The sequence below is a fragment of the Cloeon dipterum genome, chromosome 1 (genome assembly GCF_949628265.1).
Source record: "Cloeon dipterum chromosome 1, ieCloDipt1.1, whole genome shotgun sequence".
NCBI lineage: Eukaryota > Metazoa > Arthropoda > Insecta > Ephemeroptera > Baetidae > Cloeon > Cloeon dipterum.
In genome coordinates this window covers 26,375,197-26,400,361 of record NC_088786.1, presented here as the reverse complement: position 1 = coordinate 26,400,361, position 25,165 = coordinate 26,375,197, and the positions used below count along the sequence as shown (strand labels likewise).

At 40.6% G+C, this 25,165-nt stretch overlaps 4 protein-coding genes across 6 annotated transcripts; 2 read left to right on the top strand and 2 right to left on the bottom strand.

Annotated features, from left to right (window-relative positions):
• Nucleotides 1-13: 13 nt before the first annotated feature.
• On the top strand, nucleotides 14-20,336 carry barc (RRM1_TatSF1_like and RRM2_TatSF1_like domain-containing protein barc). 2 transcript variants are annotated; one of them, XM_065476378.1, is made up of 7 exons: nucleotides 16-380; nucleotides 562-732; nucleotides 799-1,011; nucleotides 18,891-19,060; nucleotides 19,362-19,548; nucleotides 19,613-19,749; nucleotides 19,817-20,336. In XM_065476378.1, the coding sequence occupies exons 1-7, from the start codon at nucleotides 93-95 to the stop codon at nucleotides 20,013-20,015; spliced, it is 1,365 nt and encodes a 454-aa protein (XP_065332450.1). In that variant the 5' UTR covers nucleotides 16-92; the 3' UTR covers nucleotides 20,016-20,336. The 2 variants fall into 2 exon arrangements, with proteins under 2 accessions (XP_065332442.1, XP_065332450.1); XM_065476370.1 differs by having other exon boundaries at nucleotides 14-380; nucleotides 562-1,011.
• Nucleotides 1,024-12,881, bottom strand: LOC135934583 (C-type lectin domain family 10 member A-like). Its single transcript, XM_065476458.1, has 4 exons — nucleotides 12,650-12,881; nucleotides 2,565-2,910; nucleotides 2,267-2,451; nucleotides 1,024-1,902 (listed from the first exon to the last, which is right to left on the bottom strand). The coding sequence occupies exons 1-4, from the start codon at nucleotides 12,717-12,719 to the stop codon at nucleotides 1,646-1,648; spliced, it is 858 nt and encodes a 285-aa protein (XP_065332530.1). The 5' UTR covers nucleotides 12,720-12,881; the 3' UTR covers nucleotides 1,024-1,645.
• Nucleotides 20,012-22,794, bottom strand: LOC135934567 (uncharacterized). Of its 2 annotated transcripts, none has more exons than XM_065476438.1 (3): nucleotides 22,658-22,794; nucleotides 20,759-21,330; nucleotides 20,012-20,704 (listed from the first exon to the last, which is right to left on the bottom strand). In XM_065476438.1, the coding sequence occupies exons 2-3, from the start codon at nucleotides 21,316-21,318 to the stop codon at nucleotides 20,155-20,157; spliced, it is 1,110 nt and encodes a 369-aa protein (XP_065332510.1). In that variant the 5' UTR covers nucleotides 21,319-21,330; nucleotides 22,658-22,794; the 3' UTR covers nucleotides 20,012-20,154. The 2 variants fall into 2 exon arrangements, with proteins under 2 accessions (XP_065332510.1, XP_065332517.1); XM_065476445.1 differs by lacking the exon at nucleotides 22,658-22,794 and adding an exon at nucleotides 21,388-21,489.
• On the top strand, nucleotides 22,631-25,138 carry LOC135934547 (uncharacterized). The gene is made up of 4 exons (XM_065476392.1): nucleotides 22,631-22,768; nucleotides 23,339-23,670; nucleotides 23,736-24,014; nucleotides 24,535-25,138. The coding sequence occupies exons 2-4, from the start codon at nucleotides 23,347-23,349 to the stop codon at nucleotides 25,111-25,113; spliced, it is 1,182 nt and encodes a 393-aa protein (XP_065332464.1). The 5' UTR covers nucleotides 22,631-22,768; nucleotides 23,339-23,346; the 3' UTR covers nucleotides 25,114-25,138.
• Nucleotides 25,139-25,165: the final 27 nt, after the last annotated feature.

Genomic DNA, 25,165 nt, shown 5'->3' with positions numbered 1-25,165 from the left:
CCTGCTGTGCCTGTGGAGCATGAGTAAACAGACACAAAACCTTTACCAGACTTGCGCTGAACGCCGGGAATATTTACTAATTTCGGTCTGCAATGGACGGGAAAGATTATGAATTCGACGGTGAAACGTACGTTTATACGGACAAGGAAAGCGGCGTCCGGTACAGATGGAATCAAGCCGAAAACAAGTGGATGAATGCCGAAGGAAGCAGCTGCCAAGACAAGACTGCAGCCGGCTCCATTGTTTCAAACACCGGACCTGAAGGCGATCCTGTTTCTCAGCAAAATTATCGCTACGAGGACGGGGTTGCAATTTACACCGACCCTAAAGATGGAACGGAGTATGAATGGGACAAGTTAAAAAACTCTTGGATGCCCAGGGTATAAATATTGTGCTGCTATTTGATTATTTTTTTTAATAATAAATTTGGTTCTTGTTCAAATATTTCGTTTCTGACCTTAATTTATTTGTATGTATTGATTTAAACATCCACATTCTTGGAAATTTCCTGTATTGTATGTATCTATTCTATTATTAATTAATGTGTTGGTCAAATTTCAGGTGGATGAAGTATTCATTGCTCGCTATCAGCTAAATTATGGATTTACTGAGGAGTCAAAACGTTCACTGAGTGAAATTCGTCAGGCAGAAGCTGAAGCTGCTGCTAAAAAAGAAAAGGAAATGCATGAGCTTAAAGAGTTAAAGGCACAAAAAAGGGCTGCTCAAGCACAAGTAAATATTCTGTTAACAATTATGTTTGTTTTGGATTATATTATAATAACAATTATTAAATTACAGGAGGAGCCAAAGTGGTTTGATCAAGACCAAAAAACTAATACCAAGGTCTATGTGTCGGGCTTGCCTTGTGACATTACTGAGCAGGAGTATGTTGATTTCATGCAGAAATGTGGTATCATCACCAAAGACATTGATACCGGCAAGTTAAAGATCAAACTCTATTCAGATGATGAAGGGAATTTGAAGGGAGATGGCTTGTGCACTTATATCAAGGTAGGAAAACTATTTCTTATGTTACTCTGTTTTATTTTATTTCCGTTTAATAATTACATTAATATGACATGTTGTTTAACTTAAGTGGCATTATAATTAAGAAGTAACTAATGCAATTAATAATTATTTATTGAAATTAATGCAATGCACTTAAAGCACATTGTGTTTATGGCATACTCACACTTTTCTCCCAACTCGCACTACTTCTCGCTAGGGTAGGGCATTGAAATTTTTTCTTCCCATCAGACATCAGAGCGAGAAGTATGAGTGATCGCAAAGCGTGAGTCTCCCATAATATAATACATACAAGAAATCTACAGTTAAAGTACACAATATAAATATGCGACAGACATAAATCCTAAGTTTTACAAATAATCAACTATTATTGGGGCTTTATTTATAATCTAACATACCCGTCTAGGAGTTATTTTTTTATTTATCTTTGCGTTGGAATTTCAAATAGCTTACAACATTTGAAGAATGGCATCCAGCTGACAAGATGTTTGGCTGGAAGGTTGGATAGATAGGTTCAAAGTAAAATTCAGGTGGCGGCCCACTCTGAGGGCTTAAATAGTTGAATACAAGTGGTTCTTTATTTTGCTAACGGCTGTTCTGTTCTTGGCATCAAGGTGCCTCAGATCTCGTTCTTGTCCTTGGGTGGCTCCTCCTTATGCAAGGGAGCTTCGCAAACAAAGTGCAGGGCCTCAAAGCAGGTTTTGTGGGTCCAGCGGTAGTGACGAACAGGGTCCATAAAGACGCAGTGCCAGGTCATGTCCTCGTTCGGACTGCGCTTTGAAAAGCCCTTGTAGCCCATCTTCTTGCCCGACGAGCCCCAAATCCACCTATTTATTTCCCAGTTGAATCTGCCTCCAATCCATCTCTCCAGACGAGCTGAAAACCAATAATGATATTATTCACCTGAATACTTAAAACGTGTTCTTCTGGCTGTTGAGGTCTCCCGCGCGATTTTGAGCAGGCGGCTTCCTCAACGTCTTTAGCTGAATTTTAGCCTGGCGGCTGAGCATATTTTGGTGCCGCTGACAAAATTTTGAAAGCAATGTTTGCGGAGACCATTTTTATCTCGAGCACTTTGCGATATTTCGATTTTTTGACCGGCTGCTGCCGTGATTTACGCAGCATAATTAGCCAAAGTCACGAGGGCTGACTACGTAACCCAAAAATTGGCAAAATTAGCCGGCTGCCGCGACACAGCGCGGCGGGTAGATCTAACTGGTTGATCTTGATCAGAACATACCAAGTTCACTTCTGTCGAGATAGTTTCGGAGGGTGCTGTCTTCCCAAGCTGTCTCCAGAGATGCCAAATGGCTGTTCATGTCTCGGCAGTAATAGTGAGCGTCTTGCCAGGAAAGAATCTGTTTGCTCAAGAGGTAGCAAGAGTTGCCAAGCTTGACAAAGTCAGGGGGGCAGACGTAGTTGTGCCTTTAAAGATCCAAACCATAGAATTTATAAGACAATATACATTCAACCAAGATAAAATTCGGTTCATATTATGGGAAAAAAGGAATGAAAAATTTATCTGTGCTTTACATTACCTAGTTCCATTTTTCCTGTTTGGCTCATGACTCTTAAGAATTCTGTTCATGTTCCTCCTTCTGCCGTTGCCAGATCGTTTGAGCTCATTCTCCTGCCTCAGCCTGCGTCGCTCCATTCTCTGGGCCCTCAGATTCGCCTGCTCCGTCCTGTCCCTGTGTCTATTGTGCACAGGTGGCGGCGCCTCGTACTGTTGTAGCAAGCCATGTTCGTTCTGCGATTGGTGGTCACGGCGTTTTTTTATTTTCTCCAGCCGCTGCTCCTTCTGCAGCCTTCTCTGGGCCCTCAACTCTTCCTTGCGTCGCCGCCGGTTGCGTTCGATCTCTCCTCTTTGTCTGTCATCGTCAACTGCAAAATTGGAAGTCATATTATACAAACTTCAGCTAATGAAGCTGTGGCGCCTTCTCGCCACTAATAACTGCCTTGCATTTAACCCATATCGCCAGGTGGCAGTACAAAGGTGTGCGACAAGCAGAGCACCCTTACTGCACCTTATCCCCCACTGCACAATCAGACTCGCACCAAAGCAGTCGCAACACAAATATTCTCTCTCCGGCTAGGATGAGATTTGGTGCGAGAAAATTCCATAAAAACGATTTCATATTAGACCCGAACTACGGGGTAAGTTGTAATAATTGTTTGTATTTCGAATGTGATATTTTTACTGTTTGTATTTGTGATTTTGATTATTAATGTGTAATTTCACAGTCTAAATCTTGGTCTTGATCTTGGTCTTGATTACTGATACCTCAACCACAAGACATGAATAAAAGACGAATAATTTGCACTACCAAAACGACGCATTTCTGTCACGGCTTCCACGTACCCCATAAAGCCATTGCATTAGTTTTTTCACAAATAAAAACTTCAAAAAGACTGTAAATTTAATTTGAAAATCAAATTTGGTAGTCATTGCGTCAGCGTTCGCTCCTTATATTGATTTTTGTCCTTTTACATCTATGGGCAGTGGCAAAATTTGTATATGATGTATTTTACACTACTAACGCATTCATTCCATCCATTATCACTTATTTTCTACTAATGTATGCTTTCTCTTTTATGGCACATAATTTAAATTTGCATACTGCTCTACCGTTTAAATTAACTCCGAGGCCGTCTCGCTTTTGAATTGATCCTTTTAAGGCGCATTATTAATTTAATTTCCGCTCGTTTTGCTGCCGGCGCTTTTATTTTGCATTCAATTAAACAATAATTTCAACGTTACACAATCGACCTCTGTTGTTATTTTCTAGAGCAATTGCCGTCCTAGCAGAGAAACAATACGCTGCCTTTTTTGTCGTTTCGCGGCGGCTTTTCGCACGGCTGCCTCACTCTTAACTCCCCGGGGCTTTATAACATGTATGCAGATTAAGATAGCGGGTAATTTAGATTGAAGATTTAATTTACGGGCCGGACAATTTTTATGGAGACATTGTGTGTGGTCTCGTTACGCATTCTAAAAATGTGAGGGTCCGTCAATGAACTCAATCGCCTTAGCGGCTAAATTCTGATGTCACACTTGTTTAGAGGTCACTGAATATCCACAAATCATCTACTGGACCCAACCAAAAACCTAGCTTTCGCCTGCATCCTCCCTAAACTTCGATCTTATTGCTGACAAAGAACATCATTCATTGCATTTTTTCGGCAGGGAGCGGTTATATTTGCTCACTAGACACGTCTATAATATATTCAAACTCCGCCAATGGTTTAAGCGTGTTTGTTATTTCTTAATCTAGAGTTCTGCCTGGACTGTGCACTAAAAATTGAGAAACATCATGTCATATCTTTTTGGTTAAAATTCAAATGTATGGCTAACCGGTTTACCGCTGTATATCGCGCATAAAAACGTAGCAGTTGCTCACTAAAAAGCGGACGGCATGTACTTTACTCTGATGTTTCGACAGGCCACGTTTGAGTGCTAAAACTTTGAATATTTTTCAACTCGGCGATAAGATCAGCGTGCCAAAATAAACTGCTGCGAATTCCGCGGGAAAGCTGCAGTAGTAAAAATTTGTTGGGCAGCTGCTAGCCCGAGTTAGATGAGTGATCGCCTTTCGGCCTATCATCACCCTGTCAGTGGCAGAAGGCAAACCAATTTGCCAAATTGGGTCTGGCGAGCCAGTAAATCACACTGAGCATTGAATCAAATCGTTCGCTGTTGCACTCGAAGCCACTTGTTTAAACATGATCAAATGCCTCGCGTGGCAAACACATCAGCAATCTGTTCGACGGATGTAATTATCTATAGCCATTACTGTGGTAATGACAGTTTTTGCAGCTAGAAATTACTCTGCGGAGTGATGTTTGCAGCTAGTTGTTTATTGCACGGAGGTGCGCCTCGGAATTGCGCGTGATTTTAATTTTTAATGAGGCCGTCTGGTAGGCAGGCTGCTGGCAGGCACTTTTACGTGAGTACATTCGCCGCGCGGCAATGATTGAATTGCAAATTGCACTCACAGTCGCATAAAATCTGCCGAGCAGAATATAAATCGTCGTCATTTCTTTTGGTCCAGTACGGCTATATGTCAATTGGCACAGATGCAATGGTCGAGGCTCCTTATAGAAACTAATTATGCACGCTCATTTCTTCTTGGAAAGAGTTACATATTCATCAAATAAAAATTTCAAGCAAAATCGTCAATGAAAGATTTTTTTAATGAATCCAAGGCTACAAGTTTTGCCGTGAATGGAGAAAATGAGAATTTGAAATAATGCCGATTAACACAATAACCTTAACCCATAGAATGGTGCTGTGAACATGTTTTCCGGCGATAAGAGTCGTTATCATTGAATTTGTATAAATCATGGGTCATTTTTGACTGACAGGATTAACTTAAATATCTTATTTGCTTGACTACCCTTTCCCTCTCGCTTTTTACGTTCCAGTGTCGACAAGAAGTCGCGTCGTTTATTATTTTGATGGCCTCACGAAGCAACCAGCGTTAAAATACTCGTCATTCCCAGCGAAGAGACTGCCATTAAAATAGTTTCCCGTGGTTTATTTTCCGATTGCACTCGGCAACTCGAAGAATTATTTGCTTTGGCTCTCTCGCTCTCCGGCGCACTGCTACTCGAATTCTTCCAATCCTCGAATCGAGGGATGATTTGATTAGTGAGATCGTCACCAATGACCTCAAATTTCGACGCCAAGTTCACGTCGGCCAAACACTTGAGTAATGTCGTACTATTCTCACCGACCCGTGTTGTTAGTCGGTCACGCCAGAGCTGCTGCTGAACTGATCCGATTTGATGATAAAATGTTGTGTGTGCGCCAGGACGAGCGATCGGCCCGAGGAAACCATCTCGGCCTCTGGGAAACTCGATAATTATGCGCCCCGTAATTGTTGTTATCAAATTGGCGGCCCTGATACCATCGTCGCGGCTATTGTCTTTAATTGATTTACCGCGTGCAGCGCTTCTCTGAGCATTTGAGACTCTCTTGATTGAGGCAGATAATAGACTATCTATTGTTCTCGAGAGCGCACAAAATTCTTAGAATTTTGTCGAGAATTATGTAAATTACTTTCAAGCCCGAATGAAAGCAACATAACTTAAGTTTCCTACAACTAATATCTATGTGCATTTTCATTCTATGAATTTCTAACACTGTTTTCCATTTGTTAGTAAAACTTTTGCATTTCTATGCGGCTCCTGCATTAGAATATTCAAATGTTAGTGCCATATTTTTGCTTCAAGAGAAGTTACCAAAATTGCTAAACTATCAAACTAACTTTGCGGGGATGCTGTGGTTCAAGTGACCGACTCATTTTTTTGACAGTTTCTCAGGGTCTAAATTTGATTTACTGTTGAAAGTGACTTTATTGTCAAAGACAAATTGCGCATCAAAACCTGATATCCCCTTAAAGCAGCCTAAAATTAGCACATTAATCATGTCCTGGTGGTCCCACGCAGGTGGAAGGTTGCTTTCGTCGCAACAAAGCGCCTCTTTGTGATTCTTGTAGGCGACGAAGGGCTCGAGCGAACACAAAACGGAGCTTCTTTGTTCGCCACCGATCTCAAGGCAGACGCGAATAATTTATTAATAATCCGTGCGTGCTCGCCAGGCTTTTCATCCGGCAAATAATAACCGTTTGCGGCCAGATTTATTGCTGGGCAAATTTTATTTATTGCCCCCAACCATCGTAAAGATTTCATTTGGCAGTCAGTGATCTAACGCAAGCATTCACACCACCCAGCAGCGATATACGGCCCATTTGGAGCAAAAGATCCATCTATGGCCAAGCGTTTTACAACCGCCAGTCGGTCTCCAGCACAAAAAGCAGCTTCTTGGCCACATCAGGATGTATATTCAATTTTCTTTCTGTGACCCACTTCAGCATTTTTGCAGTGCTCAATTTTTTCTTTGACCCGATCATTACACGCTCCTTGTCGCTCTGTTTAATTTTAAGCAAACTGCTACCTACGCCACTTGAAGCAAATTGGCTTGAAAATAAATAATTCTTCTTATCAGATGGAGTAAGGCGGTGGAAATGTAGCAGCGGCTCATCTTTGTCGAGTTACGTTCATTAATCTTTCGTGAGATCATTCGCAAAATTCGCAGAGGACGTTCGTTAGAAGCGTACAGGCCCACGAGTACATTAAATTTTAGCACATAAAAACAAACATCTGTCTACTTTAAGCGTCTCATTGAATTGCAAGAGGCGGAATTGCAAGAGGCGGAGTACGTAATAAAAAATTCTGTTTGATTAGTTTTCGCGCCGCACCCGCGTGCGATTGAAAGCACTATTTGCTGAAATTGTATGCGCGAAAATCGGCACACGGGAAATTGGCAATATGCGTGTTCTGATCAACTATTTGAGCCGGCATTGCTTGTTTACAGCATTCGCACCTACGCTCTGATGAGCCAACTGGAAGATAAATATCTCCTGTTTACACAGCATTCAACGCGCCAAGGTATCACAAATTAAAATATTTACAAGTGTTGTGCCCATTGCCTAGCTTGTCGCACATACCTACGCGAGGGCAATAAAAATATCTTAGTGTGTTCTGTATGGTTGCGGCCCTTTTTTAAGAAATACGGCGTTTCATAAAACTCATGCGATGCTTAAATGTTTTACGAGGCGAGTTGACACGACACACGCAGTTTTCTGAAAAAGGCGATATTCCTCATCCGCTTTCCTCGTCGTGTCTATTTTGCATGTCAGTGAAAAGTAATTCGAGGTACGTCAAGTGGTGGGCTGCGTTCAATCGTGCGACTAAACACCAGCATTACGCAGCAGGATATCAAGTGACCAAAGGTTTAACACCCGGTTTTCATACTCGTCTCACAAAATACAAATCTCAAATTTGAGTCGGCGTGATTCAAAGCACGTGGCCCGGAATTTTAATCTTAAAGCTTTGTCTGTCAGCCGCTGGAATTTGAGCCATCATTTAATTGCCTCGTCGCATCGGGCAAGCGGCAAAAAAAGAATAATACCCGTGAGATCAACGAGGCGGAATTAAAGAATGTTGTACTGCTGCCACTTGAAGCCGACAATTGAAGCTTTTATTACTTTATTGCCTTGCCGCGTAATGCTGTCGTATTAACATCCATAGTCATAGGAAGCGGTCGCATCTATTCTTGTTATTTTTAATCTAGCAAGTTGCACTTTTGTATGCGTGTAGCAACCTTCACCAGAGAGCAATAATATTATGTTTTACAGTCTTGTACACAAGAGGAACTGATTGCAAGTTGATTTATATGCGATCATAAAATTAAAGATACTTCTAGATGCACCTAACTTGACAAAAAAGGAAAAATAATCGATATTTTTCCATCTATTTAACTCAGCTTGCTCTTTTTTAATATTTATCATGAAGCCCAACCCATTTCATTCAATTTCTTCTGGCCAGCTTAAAAATCGTTGACTTGAAATACTCAACTCTGCATCCTTTTCTTTCAAGTCAGGGAATTTTTAGTGGAAGCTCTTTAAAAAAATCAAGAGTTCCGGTTTTTGCTAGTCTTCCAATATATCTGTGAGCGGATGTCAGTCAGCTTTAGCTCACTCTGGCGAGACTAAAATAATCGCACATTAAAAAGTGTTAAGGTGTTTGACGTGACGGGTCAGAGCCGGAGGTTGATTTCAATTAAAATTCCTTGCCCCTCAAGTTGACGCCGCATGCAAAACTGCTCACGGAGCAGCCATAGATTTTTATTAGACCGTCTGTGCCGACTTTGATTGTGGTACTTTGGCCCGGTTCACAAAGAGCAGTGAATCACTCAGCGCCCGCTCGCCAAATTAATCCTGACCACCGCCGCCCGCGTTATGCCATGCCTTTTGGTCGCGCTCCCTAATCACCTTTGACCCGCGCTCACCACGGCCTTGCCAGTTCGCGAAATTCTCTTTGCGAACTCTCCAACAGTAAACAGCTCTGAGCGAAATTCGAGGTAAAATTAGTTAAAAGGTTAAATTTGGCCACTGTCGACTATACGTATCGCCTGGGGTTAAATTTGTAAATTGCCTACATCCTCTCAGAGTTTAAACCAGTGTATTTCATGATTAAACATGTTAAAATTACTTCAATAAATTTGCCCCTTTTTATTAATTTTTTATAGGATTTTTTTTTACTTTCCGAGGATGTGAATGCAAAGGTAACCAATCTAATTTACCAGTTGGGAAAGCCCTTACTTAGTGAAGCCGCCAATAGATGTCACCAGTGGTAATTTTCGATTTTCAGGTACTTAAATCCCGCTACGATTTCTGAATCAATCCTGCCACTGTATATTTTTCACCTCAAATGTTTTCTTTTGATATGATCAAAAACCAAAACCGGTTCAATTAGAATCGTGAAAAACATTTTTTCTAAGAAAATTATCCTGAAAACAATGAAGTAACTACACACACATGATTTAACTTTAAATTTAAGAGACTCAATGGCTTAATTCTGTGTGGAAAAAATTTAATCAGGATGGGCAGCTATCAGTGAAAATTATATGAGAAAAAAAATCAAATGACACGTTCTCCTACTGTACAGCGGCTGTTTCGACCCAGATAATACTTCGGCTATGAATTTTGTTTTGGAGGTAAAGTACTGATGATGAGGCCTGCAGGGCCGAAACAGCTGCTTTATGTACAGTACGAGAACGTGTCATTTGATTTTTCCTCGTATAATTTTCACTGATAGCTGACCATGCAGATTTAATATTGCACAGAGTAGAGCCATTCAGCTTCTTAAACATAAAATATCTTTCCCGACGTTTCTACGGCGATTGGCGGGACTGACTTAAGTAGACCACCAAGGGCTTTCGCAATTAAATGGTGAATTGAAAAAAATTGTTTAGGCTACTCAAATTGAATTATTCTAAAATTCTGATTGATTGCTCCAAAAATGGCATATTTTGATTAGCCAGTGATGATTTTATCAGAAACAGAACATAAACTCAATCCCTCAGCCTATTTATACGGTTCAAATTTTTGAGATATATTTCGCTAGCGCAGTGTTGTATTTTAATTTCTGCGGGTCCACTTAAATGTGACACCTTCTTTATGGATGTAACAATATACATCTCACGTGTTATTTATTACTATTTTGATGGGTTGGGAGACTGCAGTTACAAGGTTATTGCTTCATGCCGCGACTTTACGCCCTCTCTCTATGGATGTCATATTTATAATGACTTGTAAACTGCCGATTACATCTGATCTCGAGCTGCCAATTAAAATTACAATTCAAAGGCCGTGTTATGCAGTGCGTCGGGAGCGACGCGGCAGAGTTGCACTTTTGCCTTTTGAAGTCAGTTATAATTTTTTGATAATGCACTTGGCGCTGGAAGTGGCTGCGAAGACAATGCACGACGTCAATTTAAACGAGAGCGAGCGTGCCGTGTTCAGCGAGAGACAATAGGACGGAATAATAGTGAACGCCTCCGTCGCTATAGTCAAATATTTACCGAGGCAACTCTTTTTGTTCCAAAGGCACAGACGGAAGGGAGAAGAAGTTGGTAAGAGGCCTTCAGGGCTGCAAAAAGCCAAGCCCGCGAATGCAGCACTGGGCCCCATCCTAATTTATGCTGCGCGTAAATCACGAAAGCGGGCCACTAAATAAATACACTTTATGCGCGCGGCTCGATTGCCTCTCACTATTTAACACTCCCGGCTATTAATATCAACTTCAAGCTGGATGATTCATTTTTGTTGTGTGGACGTAAAACATAATGGGTGTGCATCTTGTTGTTTTCCTTCTCTCCTGCGGCACGCCGCATATTCGTGAATCACAAAACGGTCACAAGTCAGTCACCACCGGATTTATGTTTTTACTACTACTACTACAGTCCTCTTTTTCTCGGAATTCCTTTTTCGTGATCTAATTTATTATAGTGCCGAATCCCCGGAATTGGTTTGTACCGGGGAAGTGATGAGGGATTTAAATATAATTTTGTTTCTTTTTTTCTCTAAAAACTTAGTATACGAGAGGAATGTAATGTTTTTGGCATGCTCAACGAGGAGTGGATGAACAGTGAAACAAGAACTTTAAAATTGTGATTGCATCTGCGTCTGGATAATTTTATTCTAGTCACACAGAGTTCACATTTCAAGTTAGACTTGCATTCAAGTTGAATGATCCTACAAACTCTTTCCATTAGAAATTCATAAGTGGCAAAAGTAAAAAGCAACTGAAATGTGCGGAGAAGCGAAATGAAAGTCTACTTTTCTTAAGGGCAATCGAACCGTTTGTCAATGAAACCGGTATTCTACGTGAATGGCGCAAAACGAACAATGCCGACATCAATTATCGCGCAGCTTTAAGTAGGCGATGATGCGATCTGCGAGCGAAAACGCGGCGAACAAGTCGACAAAAAATGACTCTCTTCGAAAACGGCCAGATTTATCAGGCTAATACGGGGCGACGCCGATGCTAATTTACTTTAATTACACACTGCAGAGATGGTGGTTGATCGAGTTTTTTATCCTCTGAGAAGATAGAAAACTCCGTCATCACGGTCGAATAATTAAATTATGTTTGCCACAGTAATTATAGGGCGAACGGCGAAAAAAGAAGGCCGGCTGGCGCGTACATGTATTCCCCACTAGCTGCCGGTACACGTAACGAGCTTGCGAATTTTATTTATCGCATTCGTACAGCTAAAGGGAGAAAGCCGCGCCGCTTCAGGTACTGCACCCTGGCGTCTCTTCTCGTAAAAATGAGACGCGATTACATGCTGCTGTTGCCGAAGATGACGTGAGCAAAGACAGAATTTTGGTCTGGGCGTTGTCACTTGGCGAGTGGAAAGTTTAGTATTGAAAAGCAGAAAGTTTGGTATTTATTTTTGAAGCCAAAAATAAACTATCTTGTTTCAAAGAAAAAAGAGGGAGAAAAAAATAAACGCGATGCACGGGAGGTATAAAAGAAAACGTTGAGAGAGTGACGCTGTATAATCAAACATTCAAAGCGTCTTTAAAGATTAAAGAACCTTACACTTATTTTCCTCGGTGAGCTGCATATGAAAGCCGTGTTTTTTTCCTCTGATCAAACATAGTATCAAAAGCGGCAATTTAACGACAACTTATACCGCCACTTAAATCGATCGTAAATGTAACCCGATGATTAAAGACGAGTAGAGCATCGCGAAAAGCGCTGGAGGAACAAGAACAGATTCACGAGCGGTTGAACATACCGAGAAAACATTTCGTGAATGTCGTCCCTGATTAATGTGCAGTAAACTGGCGGAGCAGCAGCATTTTCCCACTCACCGAGCAGTGGCAGTTGCCAGGCAGGTTATCACGCACAATTAAAAGTGCATAGAAAATAAATGGTGTTAGCTGATGTGCCCCAACTGTGTTCAAAATAACCCCAAAGGCACATCGGCAAAAATAAGTCTGCAGCCCCACGCTTAGAGCTGCTGAAAGGAGTGGCTAAACTTTGATGATCGCAATTTAATAGACAATTCAACAGAGTAAGTCGACTCCGATGAACCCAGTGCTGTGGAAATCTGGCCAAAAAAATATTTGCCCAAGCTGCTTTAAAGCATTTCCAAACATTGAGTCTGATTTAAACGAATTAAACACTGCAACTCCTTTTTAAAAATGTTCAACACACTTCAGTGGAATAGAACTATCAAAAAGTTAGTTTTTTTCGCACGTACCATCGGCAAGACAAAGCTGGACGATGACGAGGAGCAAAAAGCTGAAGAGAAGCAGTCCCTTGGTCTGCATTTTCCACTCTCTCGCTTTTGGCCCACGAACCCAGAAGTGCTAACTAAGCGATTACAATTGGGCGTGTATGAAGCACTTGAGCATGCACAGCTCCAGGTCGGCCAAACTACTTTTCGAGTCCACCAGCTCCGCTTTTCGACTGACGCGAGGAGCGCGAGAGACTCCTCTCATTCTCACTCGCCGCCCGCCCGAAGTGGGGGATCAAGTTATATGCTAAAGTGAATTGCTCGGCCCGACACAGCATACACTGCTCACTTGAGGTGAGGTGAGCTCGCGTCTTGCTTCTAACCAGCTCACCTTTCGGACTTTGACACGCGCATTCCTATGCCAAACAGACAAAGGATTCGCCAGCGTCGCGTAATTCCACGCGTGAATATCATCATGCAATTTCAAGAGATGCGTCTCTTTTTAATTTGAAGCTTTGTGCGGTTAATTATTTTGATTGGTATGCAACCTGCTGAGCATCTTTGTATCTAAGATTGCATGCATAGATAGAACCCCTTGGTAATTTGCAATACCGGCAACGTATGCAAAAATTTTATTATTATCCTTATATACTCTCAACATGCGTCAAACTTAAATGGTGCATTCTTTTCACTTTAAATGTTTTGCAGCAAGACGCATTGCTGGGGTTTATGTTTCGAAACAATAATATTGATGAGAATAATAATTGATGATATTTTGTTTCTCGATCTGACAGTTACATGCAAATCTTTGTAGATCATCAACTAAGTATTCAAACAAAGAGAAAATACATCTACAAAGCCTTCAACACAGCAACATTCAGTCGATTGTGAGCTTAGCAGAGGTGAAAGTATAAAAGTACGAGGGGAAGGATGAACATTCAAGGGATAGCGAAAATTTAACACTGCGTTAACCATAGATGGTTTACTGTTTTTAGGATATTGATATATTTTGATGCGCATCCTTTCTTTTGATACTGTTTTACAAAGTACCCACTTCCTCGTATATTTTACCCCGGTATAACTGAAATTTAGGCAGCCATAAAAATGCGCAGTATTATCTATTGCAAAATTTTCCCAGTAACTAAATCTTAACTTGCTGTGAAATTGATACAAACGCTTTAAAAGCAATTTTTCTTAAATTAAGTCTTCAAAGAGGCTGGCGAGGGACGGAATTCCGAGCTGAGAAAAACACTAATGCCTCCTCACGCTCGGGTCCATTTCGAGATCCGCCCAATTTCTTTTGTTATGCGCGTTATCTCGGCGGTGTCAATTGGAATGCCTCCCCATTTGCATTCCCCGCGTGCCGCGGCATCACCCCTTTTTCATGTGTTACATAAGGCTGACTCACTCGAGTGACGCAAAGATATGTTTATTAACATAATCCCTCTTGTTGTTGGACGCTTGGCCAGCGCCGTTAATTGTCTGCTCCCTGCGCTCTGTTCTTACACGCTTGTTTTGGCTCGCCGCTCTTAGCAAGGAGATGCTCCACCACAACCCCAGTGTCCTTTCCTCTCTTTCTCACTCTCTCACTCCTTGCTTACTTATTATTCAAGGCGGTGAAGTCATTCAATTAAAAATGCATCATCCTTCGTAAACGCAATTAAAATTAACTGCCGCCTCGACGTGTATGGCTCGGAAAATGGTTTCTCTAGAAATTGTTTAATTTGATTTATTCGTGTACTCAAAATGAATCGAATAATTTTTGTTTCATAAGTGCGTGAGAGCTATACTCGGCTGTTGATTTATTTCTCTTTCCTAATCATGATGTGCGCTTGCAATTTCAACGTGTAATTTTCGACGATAAGTCAGCTTGGAACCTCGAGATTGATTTTGCGTAAATTTTAATCCTATTTTCACTTGTGGTTGCTGTTATTTTGCAATAAAGTTTATTTCGCTCCTCTCGCGAATTCTGAATGAATGAAAGACCGGTTTTGTGTAGAAACTTACGATTTACTCAATTTTGGTAATTAACATCTCTATTTAGACCAGTATTTCAATTATCATTTTGCAAGATAATCCAATCCATAAAGTTTGCTCTCGTAACGACCGATTCGTGAAAATTAATTACAGGTTCAGCGTCCCTAATACTGAGCTTTTCTATAACGTATTCCTTCGGCACCGATTATTAAGATAAAATAGTTTTCTTCATAATTGCAGCCTTTGCATAGAATGCCGTTTTCCCTGCTCCAATCAAGGCTGGCTATTTTGCCCTCCGCGCAGCACAACTACTGTGTCGCGGAGACAATGAATTTATTCGCAGCATCTGGAGCTGCGGTAATTAAATTTCAGATGGCATTTGAAGCGCGGCTCTTGAACGTGCAATCTTGATTTACTGTGGTAATTTACATTTTCTCTCTTGTCATTTTTATGTCTGTGTGCAGCGCGACAATTATTTATACTCGCAGCGAGCAAGAGACAGACACGCGTGTCAAAGCCGCTGGATGGGCTCGACCCAATTGGATGAAGGCGAAATCGACCGCGTACACTGAGAGGTTGTGAAGGGCCTTTCGGTTATCTGTCGACGCGACTGGCAATTAAAATTGCACTCTTCGCGCAAACATGCCCGCTGAATGGGATTATTTTTGGAATCGAGTGCTGCAAGTAGAACAGCACGCCGTGTCTAAATATGAGTATACTCCCAGCACTGTGTCAGATTTTTTAAAAATAAATTGGAAGCTGCCTGGTTGAGTATCCATAAACTGCACTTTGACGGCTTTAGTAATGGCCAAGGGCGACCGGCGTAAAACGGAATTGCAGCCCATTAATTGCGGTGAGCGAATCTCTATTATCTGCGCGCCTAGGTTGAAAACAAAGTAGAGGACTGTGTACACATTTTACGACTTCGTATGATGTTCGTATATATGTATAATGACGTTCCCACTGCTGAAGTGTAAATGATTGTAATATCTCAACTCTAAAAACTTGATTATAAACATTTCTTGAGTAAACGCTAAAGTCAAACTTAGCCCCGGGGTGTCCTGACTGACTCAGAGGAAATCAATGCGTGCTTCAGCTTGTATGTAAATTATGGATCTGTTGATGTACGAGGAAAAGTTGTTCACAGAAAACGTGATACACATCACATACTATACTAGTCTCAAAGTCAACAAGTGTTAAAATCACAGATTCGGATAAATAATCGAATATCTTTCTGTGTTGAGTTTTCCTTATTTTATTAAGCTGTGAAATAGCAACAGCTGTTGTTGGCGTGGCTCCTCGCGGGTCAAAATACGGAGAGCTGCACCACGAATAGAAAAGCAGCAAAACCTCTGGCCACATGTCAAGAGAGATTGAGAACCGCAATATGTCCACTAATAAATAAGCAGAAAAGCGCCCGTGGGAGTGATTCCCTTTGTGTAGAGTGCGGATCAAAACTGAAAACAAACACTACTCCTGAGGAACCGAATGGAGCAGAAAGACCGAGCAGCTGGCACAGCTACAAAATGCATCGCTCGGAAAAGGGAGTGCTGTTTATTACATGATTTACTGGCGCGTGTGCGCGAGCGAGTGAATGAAAAAGTGAGCCACTCACTCGCTCATGACTGTTTAACGTATGCACGTAATGTGCGCGGAGAATTACGCACAGAAGTTGCTAGATTTAGGCCAGGATAAAAGCTTCTTTTCAGTCGAGTTCCGTGGAATTCAAGCCCAAAGCAACGCGAGAGTGAGTCAACGGCTCAAATTTGAACTTGCGCTCACGCTGCGTCACTGCCGAACGAAATCTAGCTAAGAAAACCTTTTTTTAAACCAAAGTAGGCTGCGTTGAATATTAACGAATTGGAAATCGATCGATTTGTGTATTTTGAAATTTTATCGCAAATTTTATTTGAGAAGATTAAAAGTTTCAATACGTCAAAGGTTGGTTTTCTTTTCAAAATTTTCAAAATTCGAATTTTAATGTAAATTAAACAAGCTAATCACACATTAATGTAATATACTTGTTGAAAACTGGTGCTAATAGCTTATCATATGTCGACAAAATGAAATCATGTCATAAAAATCTACATTTTCTTGGCGTGCCCCACGCCCACCTTGATTCACGCTTGCCGGAATGCGTATGCAAATCCCGAGCACACATTAGTCACACCGACCAAGTACGGCATTTTATCTCTGAGCTGATGAATAAATAAATTCACTTTGCGAGCCAATAATTAAAAGTGATGGCGTAATTGCCGTGGTAGGCGCGGGCAAAGCAAGCCGAGCTAGCTGCCCATTGAGTCGGGACACCCACGCAGCCGATGGATTTTGTGCCGTGAAACGCCCCGCGGCGATGCGATGGACATATCAGAGATTTCCTGCCCGACAACCACACCTCGACAAGAATGAAAAACACGCTCATTTCCATTCAATGCCCGTCCGAGCTTCGGCGTAGTAATTATCATCGCCCGCGGACTAATCGCCACTTTTTTCCGCAGAGTCACTCAGAGTTTCGCCTTGTCTTGTGTGTTTGAGCTCATATTTTCGTGATGATTTTATTAGCATGATGAGGAAGTTGTGATTTCCAGATGTCAATTTGATGCTGGGAGTGACGGTTGTGAATGGGTTGTGTCTGATTCAATCTTTCTTTTATGGATTCTGAAAATTCTGGACCACGATACTATGATTATAAATATAGTCGATTGAGTTAGTTAGCCTACGGGGGCTCGGGGTCAACCGCTCTTTGATGTTTTGTCAAGGGCCATGCCGATCATGAACTTAAATAACGAAATTAGTGAGATCTAATTGCTATTCCAGCTATTAAATCTAAATAAGTAATCAGGCTCAATCATATAAGTTTGTTATCTATAACATACTTAAATGATTGAAGTGTACGCTGAAAGGGAAGAAAATTACTATACAAATATATAAGGACATAAAAGGAAGAAGAAACAATAAGGGGGATTCTATAAAAAAGGGGTTTCGCTTAGAGAAGAAGCTTTTGTAAAATAAATTTTGTAACAGAAAAGATTGATATTAAAAATCGTTGGATTTAAATTTGTGAATCCCAAAATTCTTTAGTATTCAGTACTCGTTATTTATAGTGATTCTTTAAGTTTCACAACACAAATAGCTAACCAAGTTAGTTAGCATCAGCATATTGAAGTTGGCAAAAAGTCAGAAAACTTGTGATACAGCCGAGACTAGCTTACACACTAAACTTGTGACCTCTTTCTATCCTGCTCTATTGTTAAGTGGTCATAAATGCAGATTGTTTACAACTACCCATCAGCTAGCCTGTGGCTTTTCGTCGTGTTCCCTCAGCCTGCGCTCTTGAGCTCTCAACCTTTGTCCTCTTTGTTGCAACGCTATGCATAATGAATGAAAGCAGTAATGGGGAAAATTCGCGTCCATATTTACACACCATTTGCACACATGGAGAATAGCTTGAACGCAAACATTTTGCTCGCGTGGGAGGACGAAAAGAATTTTGCAAACATCACCGCCGTCAGTTAATGTAAACCGCTCCGCTTATCTCGCGCGCAAGTACAAAAGCACTCCTTGTGCTTGACGATGCGGCTGAGCGTGGATATTTACATCTGCTCAAAATTGCGCTGGACTTGCTATGCATGAAGAATTTCGAGCCAATTAAAGCAAGTGTCTGCTGTGCTTATTCCAAGACGGCTTCGTGAATTATTCTGAAATTTAGATTAATCCCGATCCGCAGTAAGAGCACAATAATATCACAAAATCGTAACTAGCCCAGAGCAGAGCGGAGATGTTTGTTCTTTGTGTGACCACCAGACTGTGAAGGCACGTTTCCCGCTGACAACGTTTATGCTCATTTTTTTCCTTTTTGCACAAACAACCGCTCTATCGGCGCAGTCTGGTCACGAATTTCACGTTAATTGATCGTCGTTTTGTGCTAAGTGGAAATTGAACGAGCGTTTCACTTTTATCGGCAATAGACTGCTTGTCAACTAGTTTTCGTTGGGTTGTCAAGAAATTTCAGACTGATGACAGATAACATAAGCCCACTTGACAGGATGCTGCGAGAAATGATAATTTTTTTCCACCTCGGCGTACAATTGAGGAATGCTCTTACACAATCGTTCGCACAAAGAGAGAATACATTTAAAAGCACCTCGTCGCGCGTAATAAATTATTTAGCCTAAAAAGCGTGTCGGCTGCCTCTTAAGTTGAACATAAATTTCGGACCCCTTGTAGCTAGAAGACGCATGGTATGAAAGAAAGTTGATTAAACATGTACGCGCACTCGTGTTATCAGGTGGAGTCTGTCGACCTTGCTTGTAAGCTGCTGGACGGCTCCGACCTCAGGGGTCACAAGGTGCGAGTGGAGCCAGCCAAATTCCAGATGAAAGGATCCTTCAATCCTGGACTCAAGCCGAAAAAGCGCAAGAAGAAGGACAAGGAGAAACTTAAGAAAATGCAGGACAAGTAAGTTGCTCCGTTTTGGTGTGGATGAGCGTCGACTCTTTTCTTTACTTCGTGGTTATGCAACCTGTGTTACAAATACGCTTAGAAATTGCCTGGGTCTGAATGCTTTATTAAGTGCCGGAATTATCTTTTCTGAAAATTCGCTTCATTTGCGTTGACTGAAAAAAATAAGTAGCATATTTATTCCACAACTCGTTTAACACCAAAAAAATAATGTGTCCTTACTATTAGCATGATGGAAATCCACAATTTATTATCCAGTTTGCCATCAAGTTTAATTACAATTTTCTTTCCATTCCAGACTGCTTGCTTGGCGCCCTGATAAACTGCGAGGAGAGCGCGAGCGTCACGAAAGGGTTGTGGTAGTGAAAAACTTGTTTGAGCCAAGCATATTCGATAAGGAAGTGGCGCTCATCCTAGAGTACCAAGAGGATCTCCGAGAGGAGTGCAAAAAGTGCGGCGACGTGCGAAAAGTCATTATTTACGATGTGAGTCCCCTTCTCTCTTAGACCCGGAGTAATTTGCCTTTTTATGCTGTGTGCCTTCTTGCAGAGGCATCCTGAAGGCGTCGCGCAGATATTCTTCAGAGAAGCTGAGGAGGCTGATCAGTGTGTGCAGCTTTTAAACAACCGATGGTTCGGCCAAAGAAAAATTACTGCCGAAAATTGGGATGGCAAAAGCCGATACAGGTAAAAATTGATTGCCAGAATGATATTAGAACGAAAGTTATTTATCTATTTTTTGCTTTGTTTTCAGGGTGGGAGAAACGGATGCTGAAGTGCAGCAACGATTGCAGAACTGGGACAAATTTCTGGAATCTGCAGAAGGAGAGAGGAAGCAGGGTGAGAGCGCTAGCGAAGCTGTCGCTGAGCAGCCAAGCATCGAAAAGGGTACAGCAGCAGATGACAGTGATGCCGACAGTGGTGCGGACACAGAAGGAGAGGAAATGGCTTAAATTTGAAATCAACTCTGCATTCCCGTTTTTACTTTTATTTTAAAAATATCTACAATAATTTGGAATATAGTTGAGCAAAAAATATCGTGCATGTCATGGAACATTCTATAGCTGAAGTGTAGTCTTTGCTCTCATTGAATCACTTCATGTATTCAAAATTTTCATGGTACAAAGAAGCCTTTTCCCTGACTTGGACCATCCAGTTTGGCTCCGCCTTCTCAGCAACGCTGAGCCCCTTTCGAGTTATAGTGTTGTATAGTGACCTAAATCCCGGAGTGTAAATGGCGATTGTAAGAAAAAATTTTGAAACCGAAAACAAAATCTTGTGTTTCCATCCAATAACGTTCCATAAATTAACAATTGGCAGATCAAGCACAAAAAATAAGTACAATAACAGGCCTTCAAATGTTACACTTGGCATGTACAAACCCGTTCCTTGCGCCATGCATCTGGACATGTGCTCCCATTGCCCATCCACGTTCTTAAGACTTGGCAAAATGCAAGCCTTGCGCAGAGCGATGCCCCTTTCTCGGAAACTTGATAGTCCATCAATACACAGGTTGTACTCATCTTTGATGCCTATCATGTAGCCCAGCACTGCCCACAAGTGCACAAGGGCCTCAAGGTCTTCTTCGGTGTAGAATACTATTCCTAATTTTTCAGGGTTCGTGACGACCATGCCTATGAACCTAAAATTCACGACATTAGGAATCACAATCTTAAAAAATAATTAAGAAACTCACATAAACTGGGTAATTCCTGAGTGCCACTGGTTGAGAGGAAGAGTGCCAACGCTGTGTCCCTCGTCATCCACTCCTTGCACTAGGTTCATGTCCTGTCTTACAACAGAAGCCAAACTCTCCAGTGGCCTCACAATATTTGTCCTTTCAGCCAATACATCTGATTCAGTTGCTTTCAGCCTTTCTATCACGAGCCTGTGCATGTTACGCACTCTCAATATATTCTTTCCCGCCGTCGAATTGGGGTCGAATACGTCTCCCTCATACCAGGAGAGAACACGAAGGGCAGTCGAAACGTACCGTTTGAAAGAGGAGAAAACGCAGGACGAGTTGCCAGTAAAAATAAGAGGGCCCAGACTATCTTTCAATGAAAACAAGGCAATCAAAGATACAATATCCGAGTAAGCGAGTGCATAGAAGTGGTCTTGTGCAAACTTTTGGCCGCGTGTAAAAAGTTGGGGGTTGAGCCAAGGGGGAGGCTGCGGCAGGTCTTTGGAAGGATATGTTTGTTCCTTCCTTCCATCGTAGAACTGCCTCAAGCATTGAGGCAACTCCTCCGACATTTTAGTTGTGTCCTGAAATTACGATTGCAATTTGAATTAAATATTAAATATAAAAAAACATTGCTCAACTCAGAATAAACTTGTGCGATGGCTCCAAAAGATTTTAGCGAACTGGAGTGTGTTTGTAAATTATTTCTTCCATGTGTTTCACAGGGGGGAAATCCCCTCTTCGTTATCTTATCTTGAACCAAGCATACATATGTGTTGGTCTCGCGTTGATATTTATGTTATATAAGCAAATGCTAATATTTTGAGGACAAAAATTAGCATGAGAAGATTTTACTAATGGATTTGTTTACTATACAATATTATATTTTTAGTGGATCTAAGAAACGCTTAATCATGGTACAAACGGCAGACTTATATCGAGACAATATAACAGTTATGAAATATTACATCGAATGCAAAAATAATAAGTAAAGTCATTAGAGCAGTTGACGTACAAGAACGTTGAGTACACTTAGATTTGCTTGATAACCCATCATTTTATCTTATTAGTATATCTCGGCGACCTTCAAAAGGAGGATCAGTGTGAAGACATATGAAATGATCTTTGGTTTTATAGTTTAACTCGAAAATAAACTTTCAACCTTTTAGATATGCTATGCTTATCAAAAATATATATGCCTCTCCAGTATATTTTAATGTCAGATATTTGCGTGTTACAATATAATATTTTTCTCAATATCTCCGTCAGCCATATTTTTTATAAGTAATCATATGTATGGTTATTCTCAACGCTGGTTTTTAAGAGTTGGTATTTTCAATCATCATGCATTTTTTGAAGTTCCAAGTCCAATTTTTCAATTACTTTGATAAAATAAAATCTAAGATGAATTGGCTAAGGGCTAAAATTGCAATAGCTTAAGCGATATAAGATATAAGTTACATAGCTGCTTCTTTACGATTCAATCATTTAATTTTTTCATATTTTTTTCTCTATTTTCCGCTATTTCCCTCCGTGTTTGTTGGTTTGATGAATTATAACTGAAGCGAAGTCCACATTTTTAAATTAAACTAACATTAATTTCAATGAAAACATTTCAGGAGACCTATAATTTAAAAAAAATTATTTTATCGGCATTTCTTGACAGTATTGTATCTCAATGAAAAGTAACATTATTATATTATTTTGTGATTTTTCCCGCTAAAATGTTTGAAAAGATGGCGAGCATGCGTGTTCTTATTCTCCTTATTCCCAAACCCCACTGCCTCGCCCACAGAGCAGATGAACTCTCAAAACAAACCATCGCTAGAAATTTTGAGTTATCAACTGCAGGAATTATAGCAACTATTTTTGAATGGGACAAGTTTTGAAAATAGATTTGGCACGACTTACATCAACCAGCTGAAACACCGATGCACTTATTGAGGTCTCTTCGTCAACTGCAGAGCTAGACAATCTCTATAGCTAAGGAAGTGCATTGAAGAACACCTTGATAAATCTATGGTAAGAGAATCTGCAAGCAAAATAATAGCAAACTGAAGGTCTCGCTCTTCACAAACGGGTTTTCTACAAGATTATCCTCGGTTACATTTATGATTGTGTAATAAATGATGTACAATAGAAGTTAACATGCGGTAAATTATAAGTACATAATGATAGATAAATCGTTTTATATGTGTGTATGTGCGCGTTTCTATTCATGAAGAAATCTTCGTTTGCGAATAAAATCTCCTTGATTTTTTCCGTCTTCAGTTTTCAGCTCACTCATTTTTATCTTGAAAATAAATCATTATTATAAATAATTACAAAAAATGGAGAAAAAGCATCATAGCGTATACTCTCTGAAACTCTTGAGGAAATTAAACATCGAAAACTTTATGCAATAACTAATTACTTCATACAATAGAGCCCATAAACTTAGTTCTTCACAAATAAAATTCTTCTGCTACTAAGATAATTGTTAAATGAAATACATCGGTAAAATTCCGGGCAAGCAAAACAATAATCTAAGGTACGATAAAAAATGAATTAATTATTATGAAAAGCCTAATTCATAGATGGTGTCACTTTCAGGTTATAAAATGGACGAAGGCTCAAGCATTATGGTCAAGAGCGTGTTTGAGGCTACACTTTATGACGTAAACACACTGATACAAAACATGCAAACCAAGACAGAAGGAGCGCAGGGTCCTTGCTACGAGAATTTGGCCGAGGAGTGGTGCAAAATGAAATTCTCGAAAATTTTCAACAGACACAATCCAGAGGAAATCATCGAGTTCACCCCTTTGACGTTCCTGGCCGCTAAAGTCAACCTACTTCCCCCGATTGAAATCAAGAGACGTTTGTATGGCCTCCTTGTCCTCTACGGGCTCTATTCTAAACAACCGTGCCTCAAAGTGTGCCGGGTATTGATTTGACACAGTCATATTTTTATTTATTCAAGAATTTGAAAATATTTTTCTTGAAATAGATTCCAGTGGCCCACAAAGAGTGGAACCATCTGACGAGTCTCTTCGAATACTGCGCTTCTAATAACTACAAAGAGCATTGCTTTATTTTTGAGTCACTGTGGAGCCAACATGCTTTTGAGTTTGTATTCAGCCCAGTGGACCTTTCATTTTTGGTCAGCCAGCGCGAACCTTTAGATGATCTGCGCGCTGTGGCTTCGGAAGCCATTTTGCCAGAGTCAGAAGCAGAAGCTCTGTCCAAAGATGCATGCCAATTGGCCAAGGAAGTGGACCTGACCAAGGTATTAAAATTATTTAGATTTTAATAAACCTGTTTTAAGCAGTATGCAAACCAGCTTACAAATGATAGATTTAATTCATTTCGTATAAAATAAACAAGACATATTCGAGCAGTATAAATATAGCTTTATTGTCTTTTAATTTTATTTAATTAAACATCCAGTCGCTTGGCTCAAATTGTTAGGGCATTCTTCGCATTTTCAAGGCATTGGGAGATATTTGAGCATTTTTGGGCCCATGTTACCTCAGTGGTGTTATTAGAGAAAAATATGACAAAATCCGCTAATCACACAGAATAGAGTAATTTGGAAAATATTTCTCACTCCAATCTTTGATAAGTTATGGCGTTTAGTCTCTAATAGATTTGTTTATTTTATTAATCCTTAAATTTGGTATTATACAATACAAATTTATTGAATAGCACATACAAATTTGCATTTAAAGACAAGCAGGTAGGCTTAAAAATTAAACTAGGGCTAAATCTAGATGTTTCACCTTTAATTACCCTGTATTATCTTTCAGGTCGCAGACTACCAAAAGCAATACAATGAAATTGTATCAGGCATCAGTGGGTTGGATGGCAGCGACGTGGCAAATAGGCTGCAAGGAATTTTGGACATTATTCCAAAGAAACCTCCGAAGTACATCAAGTTTGTGAATTCAAACCTTCAGAAAATTGACCAGGAGCAGAGCACAAGCAGAGAAATCAGCATTGGCGAGCGCAGAAGAAGTCTTATTGGTCGATCACTGACCAAAATCGAGCCTTCTTATGATGAACCAGCGCCTTCAAAAGCAAGAAGGGAAGTGGACCCAAATTACGACTTCATTCAAACTCTAAACGGAAAAGGCATATACAATTGGATGAATAGAAAACTGAAACGCTTGAAACAGGAACAGAGAATGCTGGAAGAAGAAGAAAGGCAGGACTCCACTCCTACTGATGGCATTGAAGCAGAGGCACTTGGTTTAATGAGCAATCCTGATGGAGATGTGGACATGCAGTGTGATCAGACTAAATCCCTTTCTCCACAATTGACAGATGAACTTACACTTGCGACAGCATTGAGCATGCCTATTGTACAATGGAATGATCCAGAATAAAGCTTATCACTTCAACCTGGCAAATTGCACTTGTTTATATCATTTTTAGTAA